The following is a 26,473-nucleotide window of genomic DNA, read 5'->3' on the forward strand; positions in this document are numbered from 1 at the left end:
CATAGATAACTGGAGTTTATTTTAACTCTTCCTGTACTGGAAACAATATTAGACTTATGTCTCTGCTCCTAATGTTTTACATACTAATCATATCACAATTTTTTGTTTCGCTTCAGTGTCTCTTTAAGAACCTATTCATAAAGAAATCACAATATATGACCATTTATTTTACCAGGCATTAGAAATGTGGTGTCCATTCTTACTAATTGTATTCATATTATTGACTACCAATGCCAATGCTTATAATACTTACTTTCATTAATAATTATGACTTTAGCCAGTGGAAGGAATAAACCACTCAACCTACTCTGCCTTGGAAAGCACTTCCTTGGTTAATAAAACAATAACCTTGATTAACAGGGAATTTACACCACCAAGTTTTAGTGGCAAATAGTAGAACAATATGGATTTTAGCCATGTAACTTATGGCTGAATTATCCATTATGTTTGACTTCTCAGTGGAGAATCTGATCATTGTTTGACTGTTTCTCATTTTTTCCTTTAGAAACATAGCAAAATTACACAATCTGAGCAAAGCTGAAAATTTGATATGGTCTTTAAATGCATGGAAATGTGCACCACTTTTGCTTAATAAATATGAGGTAATGCGAGAAGTATGTATTGGTCATCCAATAATGTTCCTCCTGCTTGTTATTTTATCCCGGGATCCTACCACAGGATGCTGAGGGTGTGCATACTATATAGTGTCCCTTATCTCACTGCAAATCTGGAAGAGGCCTACCCACACAGTGCTCATCCTCTACCAAGAAGCCCACCTCAAAGACAGGAGGATCCAGAAAGTTTTTTTTGTGGCTGTTTCCTTTTTCACAATACATTCTTAAAATAAGTAATTTATGAACCTTATGTTGTCCTCATGTTGTCCTCTGTGTATTTCACATTGTTCCAGTAGCCTCAAAGCTGAGAGTTTACAGCTGTTAGGCAATTGTTTGCTACGTCAGGAAATTATGCATAAAATCTAAACCATGTGGTGTCCAAATTTGACTTTGCAAAGGGCTGCCAGTCTGAAAGAACCAGAATATTAAGAGGACCTTCAGTGACTGCTTTTTGGAGAAATATGGGAGGCCAGTGCAGCAATGGGTCAGATAATCTCTCTTATTGTAGTATACAAGTTTGGTGCCTGTTGGGCACAGTGAGATTCGGAGGACAACAGAATGTAGCAGAATGTGGTAGCAAATTGAGGGGCTTATACACACCATGCAATTTTCCTGTCAGATCAACTGATTGATTGATAATTTCCAGCATTTCCGATTGAGAAAGTGATCAATTTTATGCAGTACTGATCTCAGAATTAATCTTTTTTGATTGGAAGCAGGTTGGACATGCTGAAAACTATTGATTGATCAGTTGATCTAAGTGGAAAATGGCAAGGTATATATAAGCCTAATGCTATATACACACTATACACACACCATGCGGGGGGTGTTAAACTTGTATATTACTTAACAGTACACATACATCACACTAACTGTCCCTTAACCTTTTAGCATGCAAATAAAGTTAAACTTTATTTGACTGCAGGGACAAATTTTTCCTGCTGCCAAGTGTACCTTCTCCAGCCTGGCAGGCTCGGCAGGGTATGTGGCTGCAGGGTAGAGTGGCGGCAGGGAGCTCTCATACACAGGTATCCGGACAGCTGGATCAGCTTCTTCCTCCACCGCAGTGGCGATGTACTCCCGACATGTCTTCTTGGGTTCCGATCACATGGTATGACACGTGATTGGGATGCAGGAGACCAGGTCACTGTTACAGCGCCACCTGGTGATGGAAGAGTCTCCATCACCCCTTTTCCACCACTGGGTTACACTGTAATGCTGACATGGTCTCCTGAATCCAAATCACATGTCCTACCTTGTGATCTGGACCCAGAAGGCCTGCTGGAATTTCAGAGCCGCTGGTGGAGGAAGAGAAGAAGCCTTCTGGGAAAAACAGGTAAATTTAACTTTCTACTGCCACACACTCATAAGCAGTTAAACAAGATATGCCGCCAGAGGCTGTCACTGCACAAGCAGCTTTCAAGCAAAGTATTTTGTTTGAAGCTGCTATTGGGTTAAAGGACCCCACAATCGAATTCCTACTGTAGTCATAGGCCTTTGTCCTATCTGTAATCTAAGGCCAGATATATTTTTTTGGGGGGCGGGGGGGGGGGGGGGGTGGAGGTGTCAAATGAGCTTATTAGCATGTTTTAGAGATGTGGGAGGAAATCACAGGTGTCTGAATGATCTTGATGTGTATATTGTTCTGGCCAAGATTTGAACCCGAGACTCAAGCACTGGATGGTGAGAGTGTGTAATCCACCTAGACATCTTGCTGACCCTTGCATTCCTTTCTGATCTATGCCAGATGCACAGATAATTCTCCGTAGCAGTGCTGGTATTTACAGAGTAGATATGGCACTACATGGGGGATTACTGCATTCTCAAGGAAAAATTAACCAGCAGCTTTACAATGACCATGCATGCAACGTCATAATGCTGAATCCTTCAGATCAGCATTTATCAACTCCAGGCCTGAAGTACCTGCAACAGGATTCCTTTCGCCTCATGAATGGATCCCTTCTAATACTACTGAAATTTCTACATTTAAATAAAATCAAGCAAATTTTTTACAACTTGATTTATTGCAATAACTGTAGTAGGGCAGAACATTAGTGTGAGACTGATTTCCTCTGAAGTGTCAGTTAGCATCCCGTTACTCCTGCAGATGTGCAACAACCAGCAGTCTCTGGTAAGTCCACTAGGCAGGCTCTGCATGGCGGAAATTACTTTAGATCCGCAGACGTGCGGAATTTACACATTCTATCTGCTCTAAGAGGTGGACACACGTGATCACTCGTTCCTCCTTCTCATTACGTCGCAGAGGCTAACAGCTGTTGCCGGCTCATTGTCTTGGCCTATGGATGTTGTGCAGGTAGTGGATTCTGGTTAGGTGCTGAGAGGTGTGGTCTGATGTGATTGGCTAATTGTAGTGTTTAACCCTTTCCCTGCCAGCCGATTTGTCCTAAACGCAAACATCTGCTGCCAAGCAGTTTTTAGACATTTTGCACTCATTAGGTTTACTTAGGATTTTTGACAAGAAAACCTACATGAAAAAGGACATTGTTTTTTCTGTAATGAATTGGGCTTGAACACTAAAACCTTTGTACTTTTTCTGGAGATATAACAACATTTTTGCGTGAAATATGTTTAAAAAAAAGTCAAATAAAAAATAACGTATTTTTCTGTTGTGCTTTTCAAAGAAGAATTACATTTACTGACAAAAATGTTACTGTTTGTAAATGCCCTGATTCTGCTGAATGCAACAATACCAAATATGTATTGGTATTCCACTTTTCCTGTCCTGGAATAGGTGCCGTCAGTACAGGTAGCCAGATATAGGTGCAGCCAGTATAGGTAGCCAGGAATAGGTGCCGCCAGTACAGGTAGCCAGATATAGGTGCAGCCAGTATAGGTAGCCTGTAATAGGTACCATCAGTACAGATAGCCAGATATAGGTGCAGCCAGTATAGGTAGGCAGGAATGGATGCCCCCAGTTCAGGTAGCCAGGTATAGGTACAGCCAGTATAGGTAGCCAGATTGATCTCCTATGTATGACCCTTTGCTTGTTTATAACGTTGATTTGGATCATCCCAGGTAAGACTGACATCTGATTCCTGGTTTGAACTTGGCTTGTGTGGACATTGCTTACGGGTTCTTTGTTCTTTGGTACATCATGGATTTCCAGTTCTCAGCTTTTATATTTTGCTTACTTAAAGGCCTGGGTGTGACCGTGTGCTGGGACGACACACTTGTCATCGCTCAGATGAGTAGTCCCTGGTCCACATAGCATCCCGACTCACATAGGGTGGAGCGTGCAGAGGAGATTAGGACCTAAATGCTAAGAGGAAATTGGTGAATACTGGAATTCCTGACAGCTCTAGGTGCCCGAAGTGTCTTAAGAATAAGAGGAGAGATGCAAGAAGCATCAGACTCCTATTCCATGCTAGAAGCTATATTCAGAGCGTAAGCAGCCAAACTTCTTTGAACAGAACTTCAGAGTGAAAACATAGTTGTATTGTGCTATGCCTGCCAGTTAAGCTTAGCCTATCGTAAGCAGACTTTTTCATTTTGCAGTGCTGTGACTAGTACACATTTGCATATTTTATACAGTCCACTGAGATCCACTTACCTTATCCATCTGTTGCTCTGCGGGATTGTTTACATCTGCTTACTGTGCAAAATCATTTTACATATTGTGCGTCTTCCGGCGTTTGAAGATGTCAAATGTCATTAAAATGTAGCATAAGCCTAAAGTACAAAAATGCATGCTTTACTTTTAAAATATGGTCTTTACCATGCACTGTCCAAAGCAGAATGGTTGTATGACTGACTGCGGTACTAACTACGTCAAATAGTAGATGGACTTACAGTACCTAACCATAAAACTTGTCCACCTTTATGGTCTATTAACAAATTCACCCTAACAAAAGGTTTTATAAACATGTGCAGTATATTTATTCATTTCCTTTCCTTTAAAGAGACACTGAAGTCTCTTTTTTTTTTTTACACCTTATTTTCTAATAAAGTCCTCTTCAGTATTAAATTCTAAGCTGATTCGCCGCATTTCCACGGCAGAACGAGTGATTTATTGCCCAGAAATAGCCCTGCAAAGTTCCAGAGCTCGCAGATCTTCCTTCTTGGTAGAGGCAGAGCTTTGTGCAGTAGCTCTGCCTCTTCTCCAGTCAATCTCAGTTGATCTCCGCCTCTCCCCACCCCTCTGTCTTCTTTCACTGAGAGGGACGGGGAGAGGCGGCGATCAGCAGGGATTGACGCTAATGGAGGCAAAGCTCTGCCTCCACCGGGCAGCAAAATATGCGACCTGCAAAGTCGTGGAACTTTGCAGGCCTATTTCTGGGCAATAACTCACTCATTCTGCCACGGGAATGGGGCAAATCCACTTAGAATTTAATGCTGAAGTGGACTTTATAAGAAAATAAGGTTAAAAAAAAGGGACTTCAGTGTCTATTTAACCACTTAAGGACCGGCGTAGTTTTCAGTGATCTGTGCTGCGTGGGCTCTTCAGCCCCCAGCACAGATCAGGTTTCAGGCAGGGCGATCAGACTTCCCCCCCCCCTTTTTTCCCCACTAGAGGGATGTCCTGCTGGGGGGGGCCGCCGCTGCCTTGTGCCTAGGGGGGGGGAGCTCCTCAAAGCCCCCCTCCGCAGCGCTATTCCCCCCTCCCTCTCCTTCCCTACCTCCCCTTCGCAATATAGGCGGTACAGGACAGTGATCCGTCATGTACCGCCTCAGATAGGCTTCAGCCTATCAGATGCCGGTGATCCCCGGCCAATCAGAGGCCGGGGATCGCCGATCTCCTTTACGGCGCTGCTGTGACAGCAGCGGCATACGATGCAAACACCGGGGATTACTTCCCCGGGTGTTTACATTTAGCCTGCGAGCCGCGATCGGAGGCTCGCAGGCTATTCACGGAGCCCCTCTCCGTGAACTAACGAACGGTTCGAGCGGCCGTTTCCATAGAAACCCACATGCGACCAGCCGCCGCCTATCGGCGTTGGCTGGTTGTTAAGTGGTTAATGATGGTTAGGTAACCTTCACCGGTTTGACTTAATAAGAAAGAAGACTGACAAAATTTGGAGGTGTTACCTAAAGTAGCCAATCCGAATCCTTACAAGCACCTGAAAATTGATTGGTTGTTCTGGGCATGTGCTCCACGTTTTGTTCTAGTTTTCTTTGCATTTGTCTTACAAAATCGAACCAGTTGTACATATAAAGCTGTGTACCTCTTTCAAATGATATTCCACAACATTTCTGAAGATGCTTTAAAATGAGCAGATTTGAAACTAACAAGCTGCAGATTTCCTGATTATATTTATATATTTACACTGGCAGTCACCATTTGCAATACTCATGGATTTTGTATATTAGTACCACTAAATGCTTTCAGCAAATGCTGTTGGGGGAAAGCTGGCATGTCAGCTGAATTTGCTAACTTTTTATATATATTGCCTTTTTTTCTTTTTTTTTCTTTTTTTTTTTTATATGAATATTTCTTCTGACATATTTTACGAAGAAAATGAACTGTAAAAAATGGTGTGTTTATAGCCAAAGATATATATAGCTACAATTTCCATTACAGTTTGTAGACAGTGTACAATATGCTTATGTAGATGAGTTATTAAATATTGCATTACCATATAATTTTATAATTTGGTTTAAAGTTAATAAAATGCACCAGGAAGTGCTATATACAAATTAAACAAAATATATTTGATGAAAAGTTTTTTATGTGTACAGACAAGATCTAAGTCTAAAATCTAGATCCTCAATTTAAAATCAATATTTTATAATCAATACTGCACATGCTCACTCCCACTGTCCTCAGCTTACACTCCCCCCACTGTAGAGAAGATATGCCTACAGCATGCACGCAGGGCCAGATTTAAGCCAAGGCCACTTATGCCATGGCCCAGGGCACCATAGGATCAAGGGTGGGTGCTAGGCTATATTGGTTACCTGGCTACCTATACTGGAGGGAGGGGGGGGGTTATCGGGCTATCTATATGGAAAGGGGGAGGGTCATCTGACTTTTTATACTTGAGGGAAGGGGGAAGCGGTTATCAGGCTACCTATACTGGAGGGAAAGGGGGGGTTCATCAGGCTACCTATACTGGAAGGAAGGGGGGGGGGGGTCATCACACTATCTAAACTGGGGGGGGGAGGGTTATCTGGCTAGCTATCATAGAGGGATAAGATGATGGGCTACCTGTACTGGAAGGAGGTCATCTGGCTACCTATACTGGAAGGGAGGAGGCTGCTGACAGTGGCCTTGGGCTGTAAAAGTATAAATCAGGCCCTGCATGCACCTGCAGGAAAGACAAACACAAGATACAAGTGCAAAGGCTTTTGCCCCCCCCCCCCCCCCCAATGCTTTGCAAACACAAAGTCCATGCACTAAATAGCAACCAACTAGTCAGGGGTGTAACTAGACATCACTGGGCCCCCCTGCAAAACTTTGGATGCCCCCCCCCCCCCCCACCCCCCTCGCTTTCTTCACAGAAAAACTGAGGACCAATGTGTTTTCTCCATGCAGATAAAAACATCTAAACTTAAAGAAAATGTCAGGCAGTCTATGCTACCCCCGATCTACTTACCCGGGGCTTCCTCCAGCCCCTTGCAGCCGACAAGTCCCTCATCGCAGCTATGCTCCCAGTACGTACATACATACATACAGGCTCAGATTTACCATAAGGCACTGTAGGCACGCGCCTGCATGTGCCTGATGATGGAAAGGTGGCTCACACCCCTCACCAAAGGGCCTCCCTCCCTACTTCCCTATACAGAGTCCTGAGCAGAGTGTAAATGAGAAGTTACTCACCCAGGTCTCAGTTTCTGAGATCTACCTTCAGTCAGAGGCACCTCCAGCTATCTAATACTTAAGATACCTCTGGCTACCTACTACAAAGGGGAACCTGTAGCTACCCACACCTGGAAAGGGAAGTAAGGGAGAGGTGAAAGCTGGGCCAGCCAGCACACTTGTGGTGCAGTTTGGGGGTTTGTAGGTCCCTGGAAGGCGGAGTCTAAGGTGCCAGTACAACTGTGCCTGTAGGCTCCTGTGATGTAAATGCAGTCCTGCATAAAGACACAGCCGTATTATTTTACTACATGAGAGCACATGCTATATAGAGGAACAACAATGACATGCTGAACATAAGATATAATATTCACTGTAACTTTGGCAAAACATTCAGGATGTCACTGATTGATATTGTTATTACAGGATCTTGGACTCAGTATGAGACAACCAGCTCTCAATGAGGCAGCGACAGTCAGATATCAATCTTACCCACTCCACTGTGTCAGTGAAATGATTGGTGTCAGCACGCAGAGAGAATCTGATTATTGATGATCTGCAGTATCACCAAGAATGCAGATATATACCCGATTATTGATGATCTGCAGTATCACCGATAATCAGATATATTGCTAACCTCTGGACACCTATAGATATGTGAGTGTTTGGTGTAACAGTAATACTTTGAGTGATGTACAACAACAACAACAACAAATAACATTTGTAGAGCGCTTTTCTCCCATAGGACTCAAAGCGCATAAGCATGGCTCAGACCATTGTGGTACAGAGGAAGAATTTTATAAGTCCGGAAATGCCAGGCTAAACAGGTGGCTTTTCAGTCTGGATTTTAATAGCTCCAGGGATGGTGCTGTCTTTACTGGGTGTGGCAGGGAGTTCCAAAGAGTAGGGGCAGCATGACAGAAGGCTCTATCTCCAGATTTTTTGAGGTGCACTCTGGGAGTGACCAAGTTTATGTACCTGCTGAGCAGGCGATATACAGTAAAGAGACACTGCTCTGGGAGCACAGGAACCTTCCAGCAGCCTGAGGCTCTCCGAGGGGAGGAGTCAGGCTAAAGACAGGAAGGGCCTAAGAATGAGTGACACCTAAAGGTTGATGTCACTATCTGATCTGGAGACTATCTCTTAAGGGGAGAGATAGCTCTCGAGGTCGGGCACGCCGGGTCAGTAACACACTGACAGATAAAGTACAAAGACAGAAGGCTGATTCGGTATCCAAGTCAAGCGGGGTCTGGCAACGGAATATCAGATATACGAGGTACCGAATCAGATGACAGAGGAGTAGTCAGAAAAGCTATAAGTCATAACATATATCAAACAACGCCTATTCTGGGTGCGAGGTCCTTGGTATCAGCACCCTGGAACTAGTCTGAAAGATAACACAGATGATAGTACAGTTCCCTAAGCTGGGTGTGAGGTCCTTGGTCTCTACACCCTGGAACTAGCTTGAGGCACAACACAGATGATAACACAGTTCCCTAAGCTGGGTGTGATGTCCTTGGTCTCTACACCCCGGAACTAGCTTGAAGTATAACACAGATGATAACACAGTTCCCTAAGCTGGGTGTGAGGTCCTTGGTCTCTACACCCCGGAACTAGCTTAAGCATAAACAGAATACAATTCAAATAATCTGGCTAAGTGTGTATTCCCAGGTCCACCTGGTTCAAACACACTGAAGGATCTGACTAGGTCTGAGTGCTTCCACGTAGTGATCGCAACGGCAGACAACTTGCAAGTGACCAGCAGGAACTATATATGGAGTAGTGCTCTCCAGCACCACCCCTAATTGCTCAACCAATAGTATCCCACTCAGGAGTCAGCTGATCGGCGTGGTCAGCTGACTCTTCCTGCTTAGTATAAGAATTCTGCCTCTCAGCGCGCGTGTATTCCTAAGCCTATGTGCACTAACAGACTCAGCCACACCAGACACACGCTGCCGCGTGCAAACCGCCGCGCTGGACGCGGAACCAGCCGCCTTACTGTTGTTGCATGCGGCGGCTTTTCCGCGTTCTGCCCTGCTACCAAACACGCTTCCGCGTGCAAACCGCCGCACTGGACGCAGAATCAGCCGCCTGCTCAGTAGCACCTGTGGCGGATTTTCCGCGATCTCTCACAGTCAGTAATCAGACACCATAAGGTCACTAGCCTGTGTGTGATAAGAATCTGGTAATCTCTTCTGAGGGATTGCTGAATTAAGGGCTTTTTTTCAAACTATGACTCCTTTGTTTATAACATTTATATGAAGTCATCAGAACTTTGCTGCAGTGTGAGACAGATGCTTTTTATGAACCCTAGGGAGCAGGGACAGTGTACAAATTCCTAAGTGTGTATGATTCCTTATCTGTGTGGTGGACACATGCAGTCAATATAACAATGGTACAAGAACAGAATATGCCCTTAGTTGTCAGTCTCTCAAACTTTTACCCCCAAGGGGGCCCCTGTGGCTTCTGGGCCCCCCTGTGGAGGCATCCCTTGCAGGGTCTATTGTTACGCCCCTGTAGCTAGTACAGTAGAATCTCATTATAGTAAACTTTCATATAATAAACTTCTGGCTATAGTAAACTCTGTCACCAGGTCCCAGCAAATGCACCTGTATATATACACTGTATGAAGAATTATGATATAGTCAACTACTTGGTCTGGTCCCTTGAAGTTTACTATAAAGGGATTCACTGTAATACACTTCGTAACCAGTGCTAAGAAGTTTACTCCACTGTATATTCAAATATTATCTTTAATTCAAATTAAAGAGACTCTGTAACATTAAAAAACGCCCCTGGGGGGTTCTCACCTCGGGTGGGGGAAGCTTCGGGATCCTAATGAGGCTTCCCACGCCGTCCTCTGTCCCACGGGGGTCTCGCTGCAGCCCTCCAAACAGCCGGCGACAGACCTGACTGTGACTTAAATAATTACCTTTACAGGCTCCAGCGGGGGCCCTGTGGCTGCTGTCGGCTCCGAAGTAGACGGAAATACCCGACCTAAGTCGGGTCTGCTCTACTGCGCAGGCGCCGGAGACTTGCGCCTGCGCAGTAGAGCGGACTCGACGGCAATCGGGTATTTCCGCCTAAAAGTAGCATATATTGGTCAGCATAGCTTTATTATTATTAAAATAATTATTTAGTATTTATATAGCTCCAACATCTTCTGCAGCACTGTACAGAGTATAATGTCTTGTCACTTAACTATCCCTCAGAGGGGCTCACAATCTAATCCCTACCATAGTCATATGTCTATACAGGGAGTGCAGAATTATTAGGCAAATGAGTATTTTGACCACATCATCCTCTTTATGCATGTTGTCTTACTCCAAGCTGTATAGGCTCGAAAGCCTACTACCAATTAAGCATATTAGGTGATGTGCATCTCTGTATTGAGAAGGGGTGTGATCTAATGACATCAACACCCTATATCAAGTGTGCATAATTATTAGGCAACTTCCTTTCCTTTGGCAAAATGGGTCAAAAGAAGGACTTGACAGGCTCAGAAAAGTCAAAAATAGTGAGATATCTTGCAAAGGGATGCAGCACTCTTAAAATTGCAAAGCTTCTGAAGCGTGATCATCAAACAATCAAGCGTTTCATTCAAAATAGTCAACAGGGTTGCAAAAAACGTGTGGAAAAACCAAGGCGCAAAATAACTGCCCATGAACTGAGAAAAGTCAAGCGTGCAGCTGCCAAGATGCCACTTGCCACCAGTTTGGCCATATTTCAGAGCTGCAACATCACTGGAGTGCCCAAAAGCACAAGGTGTGCAATACTCAGAGACATGGCCAAGGTAAGAAAGGCTGAAGGACGACCACCATTGAACAAGACACACAAGCTGAAACGTCAAGACTGGGCCAAGAAATATCTCAAGACTGATTTTTCTAAGGTTTTATGGACTGATGAAATGAGAGTCTGTCTTGATGGGCCAGATGGATGGGCCTGTGGCTGGATTGGTAAAGGGCAGAGAGCTCCAGTCCGACTCAGACACCAGCAAGGTGGAGTTAGAGTACTGGTTTGGGCTGGTATCATCAAAGATGAGCTTGTGGGGCCTTTTCAGGTTGAAGATGGAGTCAAGCTCAACTCCCAGTCCTACTGCCAGTTTCTGGAAGACACCTTCTTCAAGCAGTGGTACAGGAAGAAGTCTGCATCCTTCAAGAAAAACATGATTTTCATGCAAGACAATGCTCCATCACACGCGTCCAAATACTCCACAGCGTGGCTGGCAAGAAAGGGTATAAAAGAAGAAAAACTAATGACATGGCCTCCTTGTTCACCTGATCTGAACCCCATTGAGAATCTGTGGTCCATCATAAAATGTGAGATTTACAAGGAGGGAAAACAGTACACCTCTCTGAACAGTGTCTGGGAGGCTGTGGTTGCTGCTGCAAGCAATGTTGATGGTGAACAGATCAAAACACTGACAGAATCCATGGATGGCAGGCTTTTGAGTGTCCTTGCAAAGAAAGGTGGCTATATTGGTCACTGATTTGTTTTTGTTTTGTTTTTGAATGTCAGAAATGTATATTTGTGAATGTTGAGATGTTATATTGGTTTCACTGGTAAAAATAAATAATTGAAATGGGTATATATTTGTTTTTTGTTAAGTTGCCTAATAATTATGCACAGTAATAGTCACCTGCACACACAGATATCCCCCTAAAATAGCTAAAACTAAAAACAAACTAAAAACTACTTTCAAAAATATTCAGCTTTGATATTAATGAGTTTTTTGGGTTCATTGAGAACATGGTTGTTGTTCAATAATAAAATTATTCCTCAAAAATACCACTTGCCTAATAATTCTGCACTCCCTGTATTGTGTAGTGTATGTATCATAGGCCTCAATTTACTAAGATCATGCTGGAGATAATAGGGCAAGAGAAAACTTGCCACCACACAGTAAGAGAGTTATCTTATCTCTTCATTCCTTAAAGTGACTCTGTAACAAAAATTACAACGTTTTTTCTACCATCCAACAAGTTCCTAAACCTATTCTAATGTGTTCTGGCTTACTGCAGCTCTTTCTACTATAACCATCTCTGTAATAAATCAATGTATCTTTCCCCTGTCAGACTTGTCACGCAGTTAATAAACAGCCTGTCCTAACTCTGGAGCTATTTTAAGGATTGAAGAGTTAACTTAAAGACAGAAGACTTAACTTTAGGTTTACCTGAGGTAAAATGTTTCCTGAATACGACATGCCTCATCACCATGGTGATAACTCTAGAAACGTTATTAGAGACAGGAGATAAGCTTAGTGAATTAAGGCCATAGTCTAGGGCCAATTTAGGGGAAAGACAATTAACTTATCTGTATGTTTTTGGGATATGGGAGCAAACCGTAGTACCCAGAGGAAACCCACGCAGATACGGACATCACATAGAGAACATACAAGCTCTGTGCAGATAGTGCCCTGGCTGGGATTCAAACCAGGGACCCAGTGCTGCAAGGAGAGAGTGCTATTCACTACACCACTGTGCTGCCCAGCCATTCAGAATGTCCTTGCAAACAAAAAGCAATGTTATAAGTTTTATTGAGCTTCAATAGACTTCAGAGTGACCCGAGTTACGAGGCAGAAAGTCTGACAGACTTGTGTCAGTATTGCGCAGTTACTATACTGTAGATTTACTGGTACAAACTTTGTTGCACAATGCTTGGAAGTTATAATTGAGCAAATATGTTGCTGATTTGGATTGGCCCAATTCCAAAATGCCAAAAGTTTGCAACAAAATTTGTATTGGCATCTCATTGATCATCTCTTAATGTGAGTTGGATGAAACTACTCCATATTCCCATCCAGAATTAAAGCAGACCTGAACTAAGAACTCACTCTCTGCTCTAAAAGATACACAACAGCAAAATAACATTTAAAGAGAAACATTTCTTTGTCACTGCTGATACAAATCCTGCAATAAATCTGCAGTGTGTCTACTTCCTGCTTTCATTGAAGTAGACATATCAGCATCCTGTGTTTACGAATTAGCTCTCTGCCATGGCAGGCAGCTGATACAGCTGAGGGATCAAATTACAACTTGTGCTTAGTCACAGATGAGGGGGAATTAGAGAGGCTAAACTCTCTAAATACATACATGGTGCATTTCTATGTGTTTTCCTTCTGTTCTGTGCAAGAGTTTTGGTGCCTATCAGGGAAACGAGATATATCCACATATAAATACATCCATCAGTGCTAAACTATCATACTTCTGGCAGATGGTCACAGAACTCATCTTGAGAAATGTCCATGTTGGAACACAATCAATATTAAGCCAGCCATATGTAGGTCGGTATTTCAGTTGTATTCAATCATTTGGGAAATCTCCCAAGAGTGTGACACCGTTGATCAGTATAATTTGTATTGATTTTAATGGTTCATTAATCAGTAGCAGGATCAGATGTGGAATTAATTCAGGATCAGCTGATTAATCGGTTTTAGTGGGTACATAGTTTTGTACTGCTCCAAACAGTTTTGATTGAGGAGTAGGCTGCTCTTGGTCTAGGAGCATAAATGTTATTGCTACTGCAATCTACTGTATCTGGAGTCCTGCAGAACAATCTAATGTGCATGCAGAGCATGTCTCAGATTTCCTAGTTGCCTTAAACAGGGAAATTGTAGATGCACTTAACCAAGGCAGAGTGAATGACAGATGCGTTGTGCACATACACATTAAGTGAACCAGAACCTTGGTATATTCCTGAATACAAACTGTATTCCATGGGAGATGGGGGAAGGTTTCTTTCAAGATTCATTATGTAAGCTAAATGTGTCTAGAGGTTGCCAAGGATATCTTGGTTATCCATTGCTATGTCCTTTTCTCACTGTCTAGTTTTTCCTTGTTGCGGTTGTAACTGTTGTAGTTTGTTTGTTTGCTCAATGGTTTTTTTTGTTATAGTTTACACACTTTCTTGTCTGTAACTTTTGCAAGAAAATGCAGGACCAAATAAAAATATTGTATAAAAAACTGTATTCCACACCCTCTGTTCATAATTTAAATGAGTTCTTTATTTTAAAAATGCAAGTGCCTTTATTTTTTAGAGTGAAATAGCATTAATGTGGCCAGTGACGTTCTCATCTCCTTCCTCTAATCCTCACATGAGGAGCACCTGCTATCTTAAAAACTAGAGCCCATTCAATTAATTCTAGATCATGAAAGGGTTATTTTTATCATATGGGAATGGCGGTGGAACACATTGTAATGCAATGCTGATGGTACAGTGGACAGTAAAAAGCTAGCACGTTTGCATTCAATTTTTGAACAAATTTCTGCTGAAATATAATTGAGTGGTGCATGGCAGTAAAACAATTGCTACCCCATAACCAAGTTACAGTATCTACATACATCTTCAATGCACTGTAATAAAGAAAAATATGGATTTAAAAAAATGTGTAAGCAAAAACGTGATCTGAGTTAAAACAGCCTTACTGTTTTGCTGTAACTTATGAGTAATTAAATGAACTTTGAAAAAGAGTGTACTTGTTACAGATGAGTCTCTCTCTTTTGTCTACCTGGTAATTATGGCCAGACAGTGATTAAACAATAACAGTAATAAATTATTCTTTGTCTTCTTAGGTGGATCATTCTGCTATAGTCAATGATTTACCCGAATAATTATTTGCCGTTTTGTCTCTCCCACAGAATCAAGCATGAGAACATTGTTGCCTTGGAAGATATCTATGAGAGTCCCAGTCATTTGTATCTGGTCATGCAGCTGTGAGTAGATATTAATTACAAGCTTTGAACAAAAAAACTTGGTGATGTGCAAGATAATTCCCTGCTGATCCCTCAAATTCCTCTCATAATAACTCTAGTACATAGAGGTTCTGTTTGATAAATAACTAGTGCGCTGGTGTCATAGCCTGTAGGTATAATTTGCTGGGTTGCTATGGCTACTAAAGTGTTGTATATCATATTTCATTAGTCACATAATTAGCAGGAATAAATTTGTAAATCTCATTCCTTTCATATGTGCGACTTTTAACTACTTAGATACAAGGAAACGCAGGTACAATTAAACAGTATAAACCATAAAGAGGAGGAGAGGGCAGTGATAATAGTACATTCATCCTATGTAATTATCTCCCTGTCCTGAATCCTCCTGTGTCCGTGCGTTGTGCCTGGCCACACAGACGGACTTCGGATAGCAGAGGGAGGGGGCGGGCATGCGCAGGCGTTTCAGTGCACACGTGTCGCGAACATGTGCCTGTTGCGGCGGCGGGTTGGTCACGGCCAAGGCCTAGTGCCAGTTTTTCAATAGATGGTCCTATGTACCAGTATATATATATATATAAAATTACTACTTGGTAGTGTGAGTTTTCTTAGCCAGAGGTACTCCTCAGTGGTGTACAGTGTACTTCTACTTGTTAATGTATTACAAATCTTGTTTCAACCATATGTCTGAACATTTTAATTTAAACATATGGAGTGGTGGTGGATCAGTAGTTATTTGGCTGTGAAACCCATGGGAGCAATTCCACTTTGACAAACCATCTATCTAAACTAGCCTGTGAGTAATTGCTGTTTAGTGTGAAACCCCTAAGGCTGCTTACACACCAAGACGTTACAGGCGCACAGCAATGTAACACAAGTGGGCTGTTCACACAGCCCACGTTGCGTTACATGTAACGCTGCACGTTCTGTGCAAAGTGCAGCATGCTACGGCGTTACAGCGGCTATAGCCGCGTTAGACTGTTTGCACATGCGCAGTGGGGGGCGGAGAGGAGGCGGGGAGAGCCAGCTACAGTAGCCGCGCACATGGCTACTTAATATTCACTGCACTGGCGGGCGCTGATTGGCCGGCTGGACCACGTGATGCGGAGTGTCTCGCTCCGCATCACGTGGTCCCGCTGGCCAATCAGCGCCACTCTGAGAGACATTATAGGACTCGAGCCGCCTAACGCGGCTCACTCTACCGTCGGCTCTTGCAGCACCATACGTTGTGTTAGGTGCACGTTATGCGACCTTAACGTGGCACCTAATGCAACGTCTTGGTGTGCAAGAAGCCTAAGAGTTAGGTTTTTAGTTGTATGTACTGCATTTAACTTACTACATTTCCTGTTTTGTAGATTTCTTTCTCAGATCCATTTGAACTAGTCCTAATTCATGCAGCATGGCTTCACCAGGTCACATGACAAATTTAATTAGTTTCATACATTTTATTTCTCACCCCCAAAAAAAGATACAAATAAAAACTATAGTTAATAACTTGTTAGATGGTGAATTTAGATCTCTGCCTTGAGATGCTCTTCTGCCAGTGCAATTACCTGGGCTAGCTCCTCTCCTCTCCAGCACTGCAGCAGCCTATCACTGTGTGGCAGCATCTTTCTGTAGGCTCCCGGATGCATGTAATTTAGGCTCTAATGTAGAAGAGGAGTGGACCCAGCGATGGACCAGGTAATTGTGCTCTGCTGGAGGGGACAGGACACTGGCCACGCTTCTTCCTAAGGAAAAGGGGAAGGCCATTTGTCTTGTTCCTTGTCTGCATCAGAGGGCAAAAAAGTTTAGAACTGACCCGTGCTTTTAAGCTCTAGAAAATAATACATTCTCCAGGCAAACTCCTCACACCTTTTTCATTGTTACAAGATTCAATCCTTTATTGGTCATCTATTTAAAGCATAGCAGAGGTACATGACAGCAACAAGAGCTGACGCGTTTACAACCCCACTGGGTCTTTTGTCGTAACAGCTACAACCAAGGACCCAGCTAGCTCACAAACACCTCAGCTCTTGTTGCTGTCAGGTACCTCTTCTATGCTTTTAATGGATGACCGATAAAGGATTTAATCTCGATGAAAAAGGAGTGTGGAATATGCTGGGTGATAAGACGTGTGGAGTAGTGCTCTGTTTCCAGCCCCCTTCACCGATTACACAGCACAACTACTGTATCTATGGTGAGGTAGAGCTGTTCTTTTGCTTTTTTGAAATGATACATTCTGTTTTAAACAAATACTATAATGATGGTGGAGGTATTTATGTACACATAAAATAATACAAATAAATATGTGGTACAACCATAAATAAGCAAGTAATGCTGCCAAAGTCCAGTCCACAGAATGACCAACAGTTCGGCACCATTCTAGCTTACAAACAATCCCAAGACAAGTCACCATAGAAAGAAAAATACCAGAGCCCTCAAGACTCAGATTATAATGTTTTAATGGGTTTTGTCAGAACCCTCTGCTTGTCTGAGTATCTGATTGGACTTTATATTGCTCCATACCCAGCAGTACATAAATGTGATGGGGACAATAAAGAAAAAAAAGGTGCTTCTGAGTGGGTGCCGTGTTTACTATTAAAAATCCAGCATACAATAAGAACTCATACTCATCCAGGTCCATGTTACAGAAACCCTAATGTACATAAAATGTGTATCAGACACCACTGCTGCATGGCCAGTGTCCACCCCACCCTTGATAAAACTTCTACGGTTTTTCCTATTAAAAACACACCTGTGATTACTCCACGAACTCTCCTCTGTACCTTTCCCATTGCTCCACTAGGAAAGCTGCTTTGCACTGTGTTGGCTACTTAGATGCTGACACGTAGACAACATCCCCATGGATGTGAGGACCCCACCATAGAATGCAGGGCTGTGGAGTCGGTACAAAAATCTTCGACTCTGACTCATCAGTTTCTGAAACCACGACTCCAACTCCGACTCCGGGTACCCAAAATTGCTCAGACTCCGACTTCTCGACTCCGACTCCTTAGTCTAATACTTAACAGGGCTGTTGATTTTGTAAAAAAATCATGCGACTCCGACTCCTGACTCCGACTCCTCCAGTTTCTGAAACCACGATTCCAACTCCGACTCCGGGTGCCCAAAATTGTCCCGACTCCTCGACTCCAACTTCGACTCCACACCCCTGATAGAATGACTGTTATTGCAGTAAACCCAACAAAACAACCAAAGGTTACTGGTTAGTCTGTACCTCTCGGTTTTACAAGCCCTACTGCATAGAGCCAAATTAATCCATGCCATGCACTGATGAGGATCAAACAATCCGAAACAGTCTTTATGCATGTTGGATTATTATCGCTCTGTACAAATTAACAAGCTGACACATCATTGCATTCCAGCGGTTCTGGAGGTGTGTTTAGCTTCTAAGGGTACAATAGTTAATTTGCATATATTCAGCAGTGGTGCTCTGGGAGACATCTCGAGCTCACTCTAACCTGAATTATCGCAAATTCTTTCTGTTTTAGGAAAGCAAACTTTTGTTTTTCTTAACAACCAAAGGAGAAATCCATTTTACATCTTGGGCTCTGTATATCTTTAACAGCAAGTTTCTTAAAAAAAAAATAGTTATAGCAACGGTAGACCGAAGGTAATAAATAATATGTAATGGGCGGCATGCAGTTACAAAATGACAAGCAAAGCTTGTTATTATCCCATTTTAGTGAACAGAGTCTAGCTGAAATTCATGTAAGCATATTTTATACGATGTTTCACACCCAAACAAATTATTAGTGAAGCACTTGACTGCTCTGAACGGAATAGTTTCTAAGCACACTCCAGTACCCTTCAGCTCGTGCTGTGCATGTCAGTCACTAATTATGCTGCTAAACTGTAATAAAAACAGTCTCACACTACTCCATAGCTGAAACTCTTGCTTTACTGTTTACCAAACAAAATGCATCTTGTATATAATAGAATCATTATAATTCAGTATACAGTATGCACTGCCGGATCACACTGATATATGTATGTGTATGTACAATTTTAAAGTGATCCTTGCAGAATGCTTGAACTGTGCCCCCTCATCAGTAGTACAAATAGCTTGCATTATTGATTAGGCCAGTAGCAACCATTGTGTACATACAGCCAACAGAATTCCACCTGCCATCTAGTGTCTCCTGCCGATGCACTGAGAATCGCAGCCAGGCAGACCTGTACAAAATAAATAACATTAAAAGCTCCATTTAAGTTGACCACAAAGTAGTTATTCTCTTTCTGGTTTTCTGTGAAGTCTCCAGTTCTGAATCTGTCCCTTAGAAAGATGACCTGCCTGTACCTAATTCCTGAGACTGTTTGTACAAAATTCAATACAGAGCCCTCAGGAACTCAATATAGGCAGGTTTATGTTGCTTTTAACAAAGCAGAGTCTTCAGACCTGCATGATAAAAATGTCTGCAAGAAGGATACGCTGCTCATGGCAACATCAGCTTCTTTCTTAATGGATGCAACCAGTGACCCTGCCGGCACCCTCAGAGAAATGCTGAAGGCAAGGAATTAATCATGCAACAATATTTGCATTCCTGATTATAGGGAAACTTAAGGGAGAATAACATGGAGGCTGCAAACCTCATTCCCTTATAATCAATGCCAGTTGCCTGGCTGTCATGCTGAGCATTTGGCTTTAGTTGTTTTAGTGAGTCGCACACCTGCAGCAAGCTTACAGCCAGTGGGTTCATAATTCTGGGACAGTGACTTAAAATATTACAGAGCATCAGCACAGAGGTTAGGTAACTGGCATTGTTTATTAGAGAATGAAAATGGAAGCCTCCATATTCCTTTCACTTAAGGATCCCTTTAAAGTAACTAATTTGGGGGGAGCCAGTTAACCTGTTCTTGAGGTGCGGAAGGAAATGGAAGTGTCTATGGGAAATGCACACAAACGCAGGGAAAATATGCACACTCCATACAGATAGTAAATGACAATGTTCTACTTAGTTTAGGGAAGTTAAGTTTGTGACCTACTAAAAGATTTTCACTATGTTTTTTTTAACTTGCCTGTATTTCACAATGTCTCTAGTCTAATCACTTGTGAAAGAAGGTTTACCAGTTTAAAGGGGAATTTTTACCACGCTGAAATTTAGGTGGACTGAGATTTTAGCAGCCTTCCCGTTAATAATTTTCTGTCTAATACGGCCTATAGATGGGCCCTAGTTTGACATGGAACATTATGCCAGTGAATCACTACAAATCGCAAAGCACTTTTTGTAAGCAATGTGACTTGAGTTTTCTGGCGATTTAGGTATTTTATTGAGCCCAAACGCTCACATGCTGCATGTCCTGCGATTACGATTAGCTCTAATTGCAATCGCTCCTGTGGGCTTACATTAGCAAACTATTTTAGTGTATGGACCACATGAAAATTGCAATGGTATGTGTTTTCTATTCTGATTTTATGTGCAATAATTCTTCCTGCATACTATATGTGATTCACATACAGTGCTTCCCTGTGGGAAATTAAAACCACATGGGATCTGCATGCAATTTTGTAAAAAAAACAAAACGAATTATGTAGATGAATATGTATTTAAATCGCAAAATTGAATCTCATGAAAAACACACTTAAAATGCAAAGAAAAAATGCAGAAACACATATGCCAGAGACAGCATTTTTTTTATTTTTATACACAAACAAGTGTGCTCCCAGCCGCAATGTTTCAAAACATGCTATTAGTTGCCACAGCTTTCTATATTGGGATCTACTGTGATAACACCTCAAAATAGGGACATCATTGGTTTCTTTAAAACTGGCTTGGCTAATGTTGCAAACATTTAGAAGAACAAGAGAGGTAAAATCAGCCTGTTGCTGTGTCTTTAATTATGAACCCCAGGCCTACAACTTCAGAGCTATAGGAGGATACAGGCAGAGGAAGCACTTGAACCAATGTGTAATAAACATAGGCAGCATGAGAGTTGAAAGAGGTTTATTCCAAACCATCTGACAATTGTCTGTTAATTTCCTGCCTTGGAAATCTAAATGACTTTAATAACATCCTTTGTGCTGAGTACAAATGTACTTTTAATAAGACAAATGCTTCACTGACAGGAATCGCTTTACAAAAGGTGTAAACAATAAAACACGTGACTGTTTTCTGGATTTCATCTACAGTGTTGAGATGTGTTTTTATCTTATATTAGAGTTTATAGCATCTAGCATATTGTCCTGAGAAGATTGGCCATGAGAGTGTGAGAACATATTGAGGTTGTGGGAATAAAAATAAACACTTGTTGCCGCTACTTCTTATTTGAAGTAATTGACACAGCTATGCAGAACAGTACTTATTTAGCAGAAGCACATGGCAGTTATAGACTGATTTATTCAGTTGTTAATATGGAGAAAACTTAGTATATAGCATTGATCAAGCTTGATGTGTAAAATCTTCTGTGTACATGGTCCTATTATTTCTATATTTCTATATTGCACACAGCCACGCTGTATATACTGTGTCCTACATTATATAATTCACAGTGGTCTAAACACTCTAATTCTAAATATGCTGTATACTCAGTAGCCCTTCTCTGGCAGTTCTCCCCTTTATGTGAAGTGTCCCACTCCTCCTGTGCTGCTTTGTGGTCAGGACTAGGTGCCCATAGTAGGTGAGACACATGCTTCGGTTTCCCTGCCCATATACTCTACACAATGGGGATGGGGGGGGGAGACTCAAGGGGGACACAAGTGGTACAAGGGGGACTTACCATGGCACAAAAGGGGCACAACAGGTACAAGGGGGAATTAACAAGGCACAAGGAGGGACAAAAGAGGAACAAGGAAGACACAAACGGTACAAGGGGGGTATAGGGAGGAAATAAAGGACACCAATAAAAACTATTTGGGGGATGTTAATGCTTCCTCAAACTACAAACAAATGTGTCATTTGTTGTTTCTATTTCTGCTGGAGTCAAAGCTACAATAACATTCCCAAAACATTCTTTACCAATGTATAAAAAAAACTAAAATATTTTTGTACCTGGAATTGGGCTATATGATTGGGCACAGTTGTACTACACATATGTACACGTTAAATATTTATTCCACATCAGGAAGAGAATGCCAGGGGAATTCACAGCAGTGATTTATGCATTTTGAACTGTGAAAAGTCCTTAGTAGCTCTTGCTTGCAATACAAATCAATAAAAACCACTGGAATTTCTGCATTACTCAATAATTGCTTCATAAAAATGCACTTTGTTGCAAGATGCTATGACTTTAATGGATTTTGTTAAAGCAATGGAAACACAAAGCATGAGAGGTTTCGTAGGATACTCTTTTTTTTCTGTGTTCCAAAATGTAAAAATCAAAGATTGCCTGCTTTCAGGCCTAGAAAGCCTATGGCTGCATTAAGGGAGCTGTATTATAATGGGTACAGTATCACAGTACATACACAGAGTGCATTGTTACTAAATTATGGATACCTTAATCAGAAGAAAAATGTGTACAATAGCAAGAAAAAGTATGTGTATTGGAATTATATGGATTTCTGCACGAATTGGTCATAAAATATGATCTGATCATCATCTAAGGGCCTGTACACACTGCTGCGCTTGCGCTGCGCTTTTCAAATCGCATGCGCTTTTTAATCGCAAGGTCTTTTGAAAAATAATGAAAATCGCGGAGACCTTTACACACTGGTGCGATGCGCTTTTCCTATTCTCATGAAGGCTTGTGCTTTTAAAAATCGCATGCGATTTTAAAAGCGCAGCAGTGTGTACAGGCCCTAAGTCACAACAATATACAGTCAGTCTGCTTAAACTAATACCACACAAATAATTAAATATTTTCATGTTTTTATTGAACACACCATGTAAACATTCGCAGTGCAGGTGGAAAAAATGTGGAAAAAATATGTGAACCCTTGGATTTAATAACCGGTTGAACCTCCTTTGGCAGCAATAACTCCAAACAAACGTTTCCTGTAGTTGCAGACCAAACCTGCACAATGGTCAGGAGTAATTCTTGACCATTCCTCTTTACAGAACTGTTTCAGTTCAGCAATATTCTTGGGATGTCTGGTGTAATTCGCTTTCTTGAGGTCATGCCACATCATCTCAATCTGATTGAGGTCAGGACTCTGACTGGGCCACTCCAGAAGGTGTATTTTCATCTGTTTAAGCCATTCTGTTGTTGATTTACTTCTATGCTTTGGGTCGTTGTTCTGTTGCAACACCCTTCTTCTGCTGAGCTTCAGCTAGTAGACAGATGTCCTTAAGTTCTCCTACAAAATGTCTTGATAAACTTTGGAATTCATTTTTTTTTTTCGATGATAGCAATCTGTCCAGGCGCTGATGCAGCAAAGCAGCCCCGACTCATGTTGCCCCCACCACCATACTTCACAGTTGGGATGAGGTTTTGATGTTGGTGTGCTGTGCCTCTTTTTCTTCACAGATGGTGTTGTGTGTTTCTTTCAAACAACTCAACTTTGGGTTCATCTGTCCACAAAATATTTTGCCAGCTCTGCTGTGGAACATCCAGGTGCTCTTTTGCAAACTTTAAACGTGCATGTAACGATTGGTGTCAGCTAAACAGATTTTCTGATTATTGGTGATCTGCAGTATCACCAATAATACAGATGCTATACGTGATTATGTGGTGATCTGCAGAATCACCAATAATGCTAGTATAGCCAGACACAGGACTACCAATGTGAGTAGTGTTTGGTGCAACAGTAATGAGGAGGAGGAGGAGGTCTCCTGAGGAGCCAGTGACTCCAGACAATGCTGCAGCCAGGGATCACCTGAGGAGCAGGCGAGTCCGGCTGTACTGCAGCTAAAGGACACCTGAGGAGCAGGTGCTACGGGTAATGCTGCAAGGTTGATCACCTGAGAAGCAGGTGATTAAGACAGTACTGCAGCCAGTGGACACCTGAGAAGCAGGTGTTACAGACAGTGCTGCAAATGGTGATCACCTGAGGAACAGGTGATTAAGACTATATTGCAGCTATTGGACACCTGAGGAGCAGGTGTTACAGACAGTGCTGCAATATAGCTTCACCTGAGGGGCAGGTGAATGCTACAGATCTCTCACTAGTGGCTAGGCCCACTGGCGAGGATAGAGAGGTCAGACAAACAGAGTAGGCAACGTACGGACAGATAAGGTACAAAGGCAGAAGGCTGATTCAGTGTTGAGTTTAGGCAGAGTCAGCAACATGAATCAGATGGGCAGAGGTACAGAGTCAGTAAGCAGGAGAATAGTCAAAGGAAGCAGAAGGTCATAACAGATAATACAATGTAATTAGTACTTTAAGCTATCAACAGAATCTGGCTAAGTGTGGATCTCCAGCTCCGACTGGTTCTAGCACACTTTGGGATCTGACTAAGGTCTGAGCGCTCACACGTAAACATTTGCAACAGCAGACACGGAGCAACTGACAGTCTGGTACTATATACACAAGGTTGCTCCGCAGCGCCACCCCAGCCACTCAGCCAATCCGAAGTACTGTTGGAGTCAGCTGACTTGGCAGATCAGATGACTCCCCTTCTATTCGCATAAAGGTCCTGTCGCCTGGCGCGCGCGTAGCCCTCAATCTATGTGCAATAGAAGGACCAGGCAAATCACCAGCATGTAACTGCGCGGCCGAGGCCGCCGGCTGACACGCGGAGACAGCCGCCATGCCGCCTGTCTCCGCGGCGGCATCTCCGCTATCCATTACAGTGCAGCAGGTTTTTTTTGGACAGCAGTGGCTTCCTCTGTGCTGTACTCCCATGAACTCCATTCTTGTTTAGTGTTTTATGTATCTTAGATTTGCTAACATGAATGTTAGCATATGTTACATATGTAACCAATTTCATCTCATTGATTAGACTCCAGCTCGCTGACACCTCACTCCAATTAACCCTTGGAGATGTCCTTGGTCTAGGAGTTCACATACTTTTTCCACCTGCACTGTGAATGTTTACATAATGTGTTTGATAAAAACATGGAAACATTTAATTATTAGCGGGATATTAGTCTTAGCAGCCTGTGATTGTCTATTCTTGTGCCTTAGATGAAGATTAGATCACATTTTATGACCAATTTGTGCAGAAATCCATATAATTCCAAAGGGTTCCCATACTTTTTCTTGCTACTGTAACTTTGTGCCCTCTTCTCTCATGCCTACTCTCAGAAAGGAGGGCTACAACTGTGGTGCCATGTTTAAGAGCTGATCACAATCATGAATTACACATGTAGGACTAAAAAGCAAGTTGAGCATGAATCTGATTCTCTCTGTGAACTGCGTAGGTCATGACCAGCATGCATTGCACAGAACTGGGCTGCAGGCCCATAGCTAAAGCTAGAATTTCAAAGTGTCTTTCATCTTGATATGCCAGGCATGAACCTTACAGTAAGCAGCAGCATGTTCCATTACTATTCACTGAAGCAAACGTTGACTCTAAATTAGCCAGTTTTTTTGTTGCTTTTAGTTCACATTACTCATCAGCCATTCATGTTACCTGAGAACAACCCAATTATCATAATGGAATATTTCAGAATCAAGCTGCTGGTTATGCAGCAGTGTACTATATTTTGTCATTCATAATACGGTTTAAAAATAACTATTTCTGAGGTAGGCATTTTTTATAGTAAATTTTAGAAAAAAATCAGTTAGTTTAAACTTTATTTTTTTTAACATGTTGTGGTATCCGTACTGCAAGGCAAATGTTATGGTATCCATATACAGGATCTTCTCAAAAAATTAGCATATTGTGATAAAGTTCATTATTTTCTGTAATGTACTGATAAACATTAGACTTTCATATATTTTAGATTCATTATATACAACTGAAGTAGTTCAAGCCTTTTATTGTTTTAATATTGATGATTTTGGCATACAGCTCATGAAAACCCAAATTTCCTGTCTAAAGAAATTAGCATATTTCATCCGACCAATAAAAGAAAAGTGTTTGTAAAAGAAAAAAAGTCAACCTTCAAATAATTATGTTCAGTTATGCACTCAATACTTGGTTGGGAATCCTTTTGCAGAAATGACTGCTTCAATGCGGCGTGGCATGGAGGCAATCAGCCTGCGGCACTGCTCAGGTGTTATGGAGGCCCAGGATGCTTCGATAGCGGCCTTAAGCTCATCGAGAGTGTTGGGTCTTGCGTCTCTCAACTTCCTCTTCATAATATCCCACAGATTCTCTATGGGGTTCAGGTCAGGAGAGTTGGCAGGCCAATTGAGCACAGTAATACCATGATCAGTAAACCATTTACCAGTGGTTTTGGCACTGTGAGCAGGTGCCAGGTCGTGCTGAAAAATGAAATCTTCATCTCCATAAAGCAAGACCCAACACTCTGGATGAGCTTAAGGCCACTTTCGAAGCATCCTGCGCCTCCATAACACCTGAGCAGTGCCACAGGCTGATTGCCTCCATGCCACGCCGCATTGAAGCAGT

The 26,473-nt window shown here is 42.2% G+C and overlaps 1 protein-coding gene across 1 annotated transcript in view; it reads left to right on the forward strand.

The window, feature by feature from the left end:
• The window catches only part of LOC137563529 (calcium/calmodulin-dependent protein kinase type 1D), a 420,545-nt gene that overhangs the window by 290,729 nt on the left and 103,343 nt on the right, over positions 1-26,473 (forward strand). The window contains exon 3 of the mRNA XM_068276106.1: positions 15,006-15,080. Coding sequence (XP_068132207.1) covers positions 15,006-15,080 — 75 coding nt within the window. The remainder of the gene's footprint in view (positions 1-15,005; positions 15,081-26,473) is intronic.

The sequence above is a fragment of the Hyperolius riggenbachi genome, chromosome 3, assembly GCF_040937935.1.
Source record: "Hyperolius riggenbachi isolate aHypRig1 chromosome 3, aHypRig1.pri, whole genome shotgun sequence".
NCBI lineage: Eukaryota > Metazoa > Chordata > Amphibia > Anura > Hyperoliidae > Hyperolius > Hyperolius riggenbachi.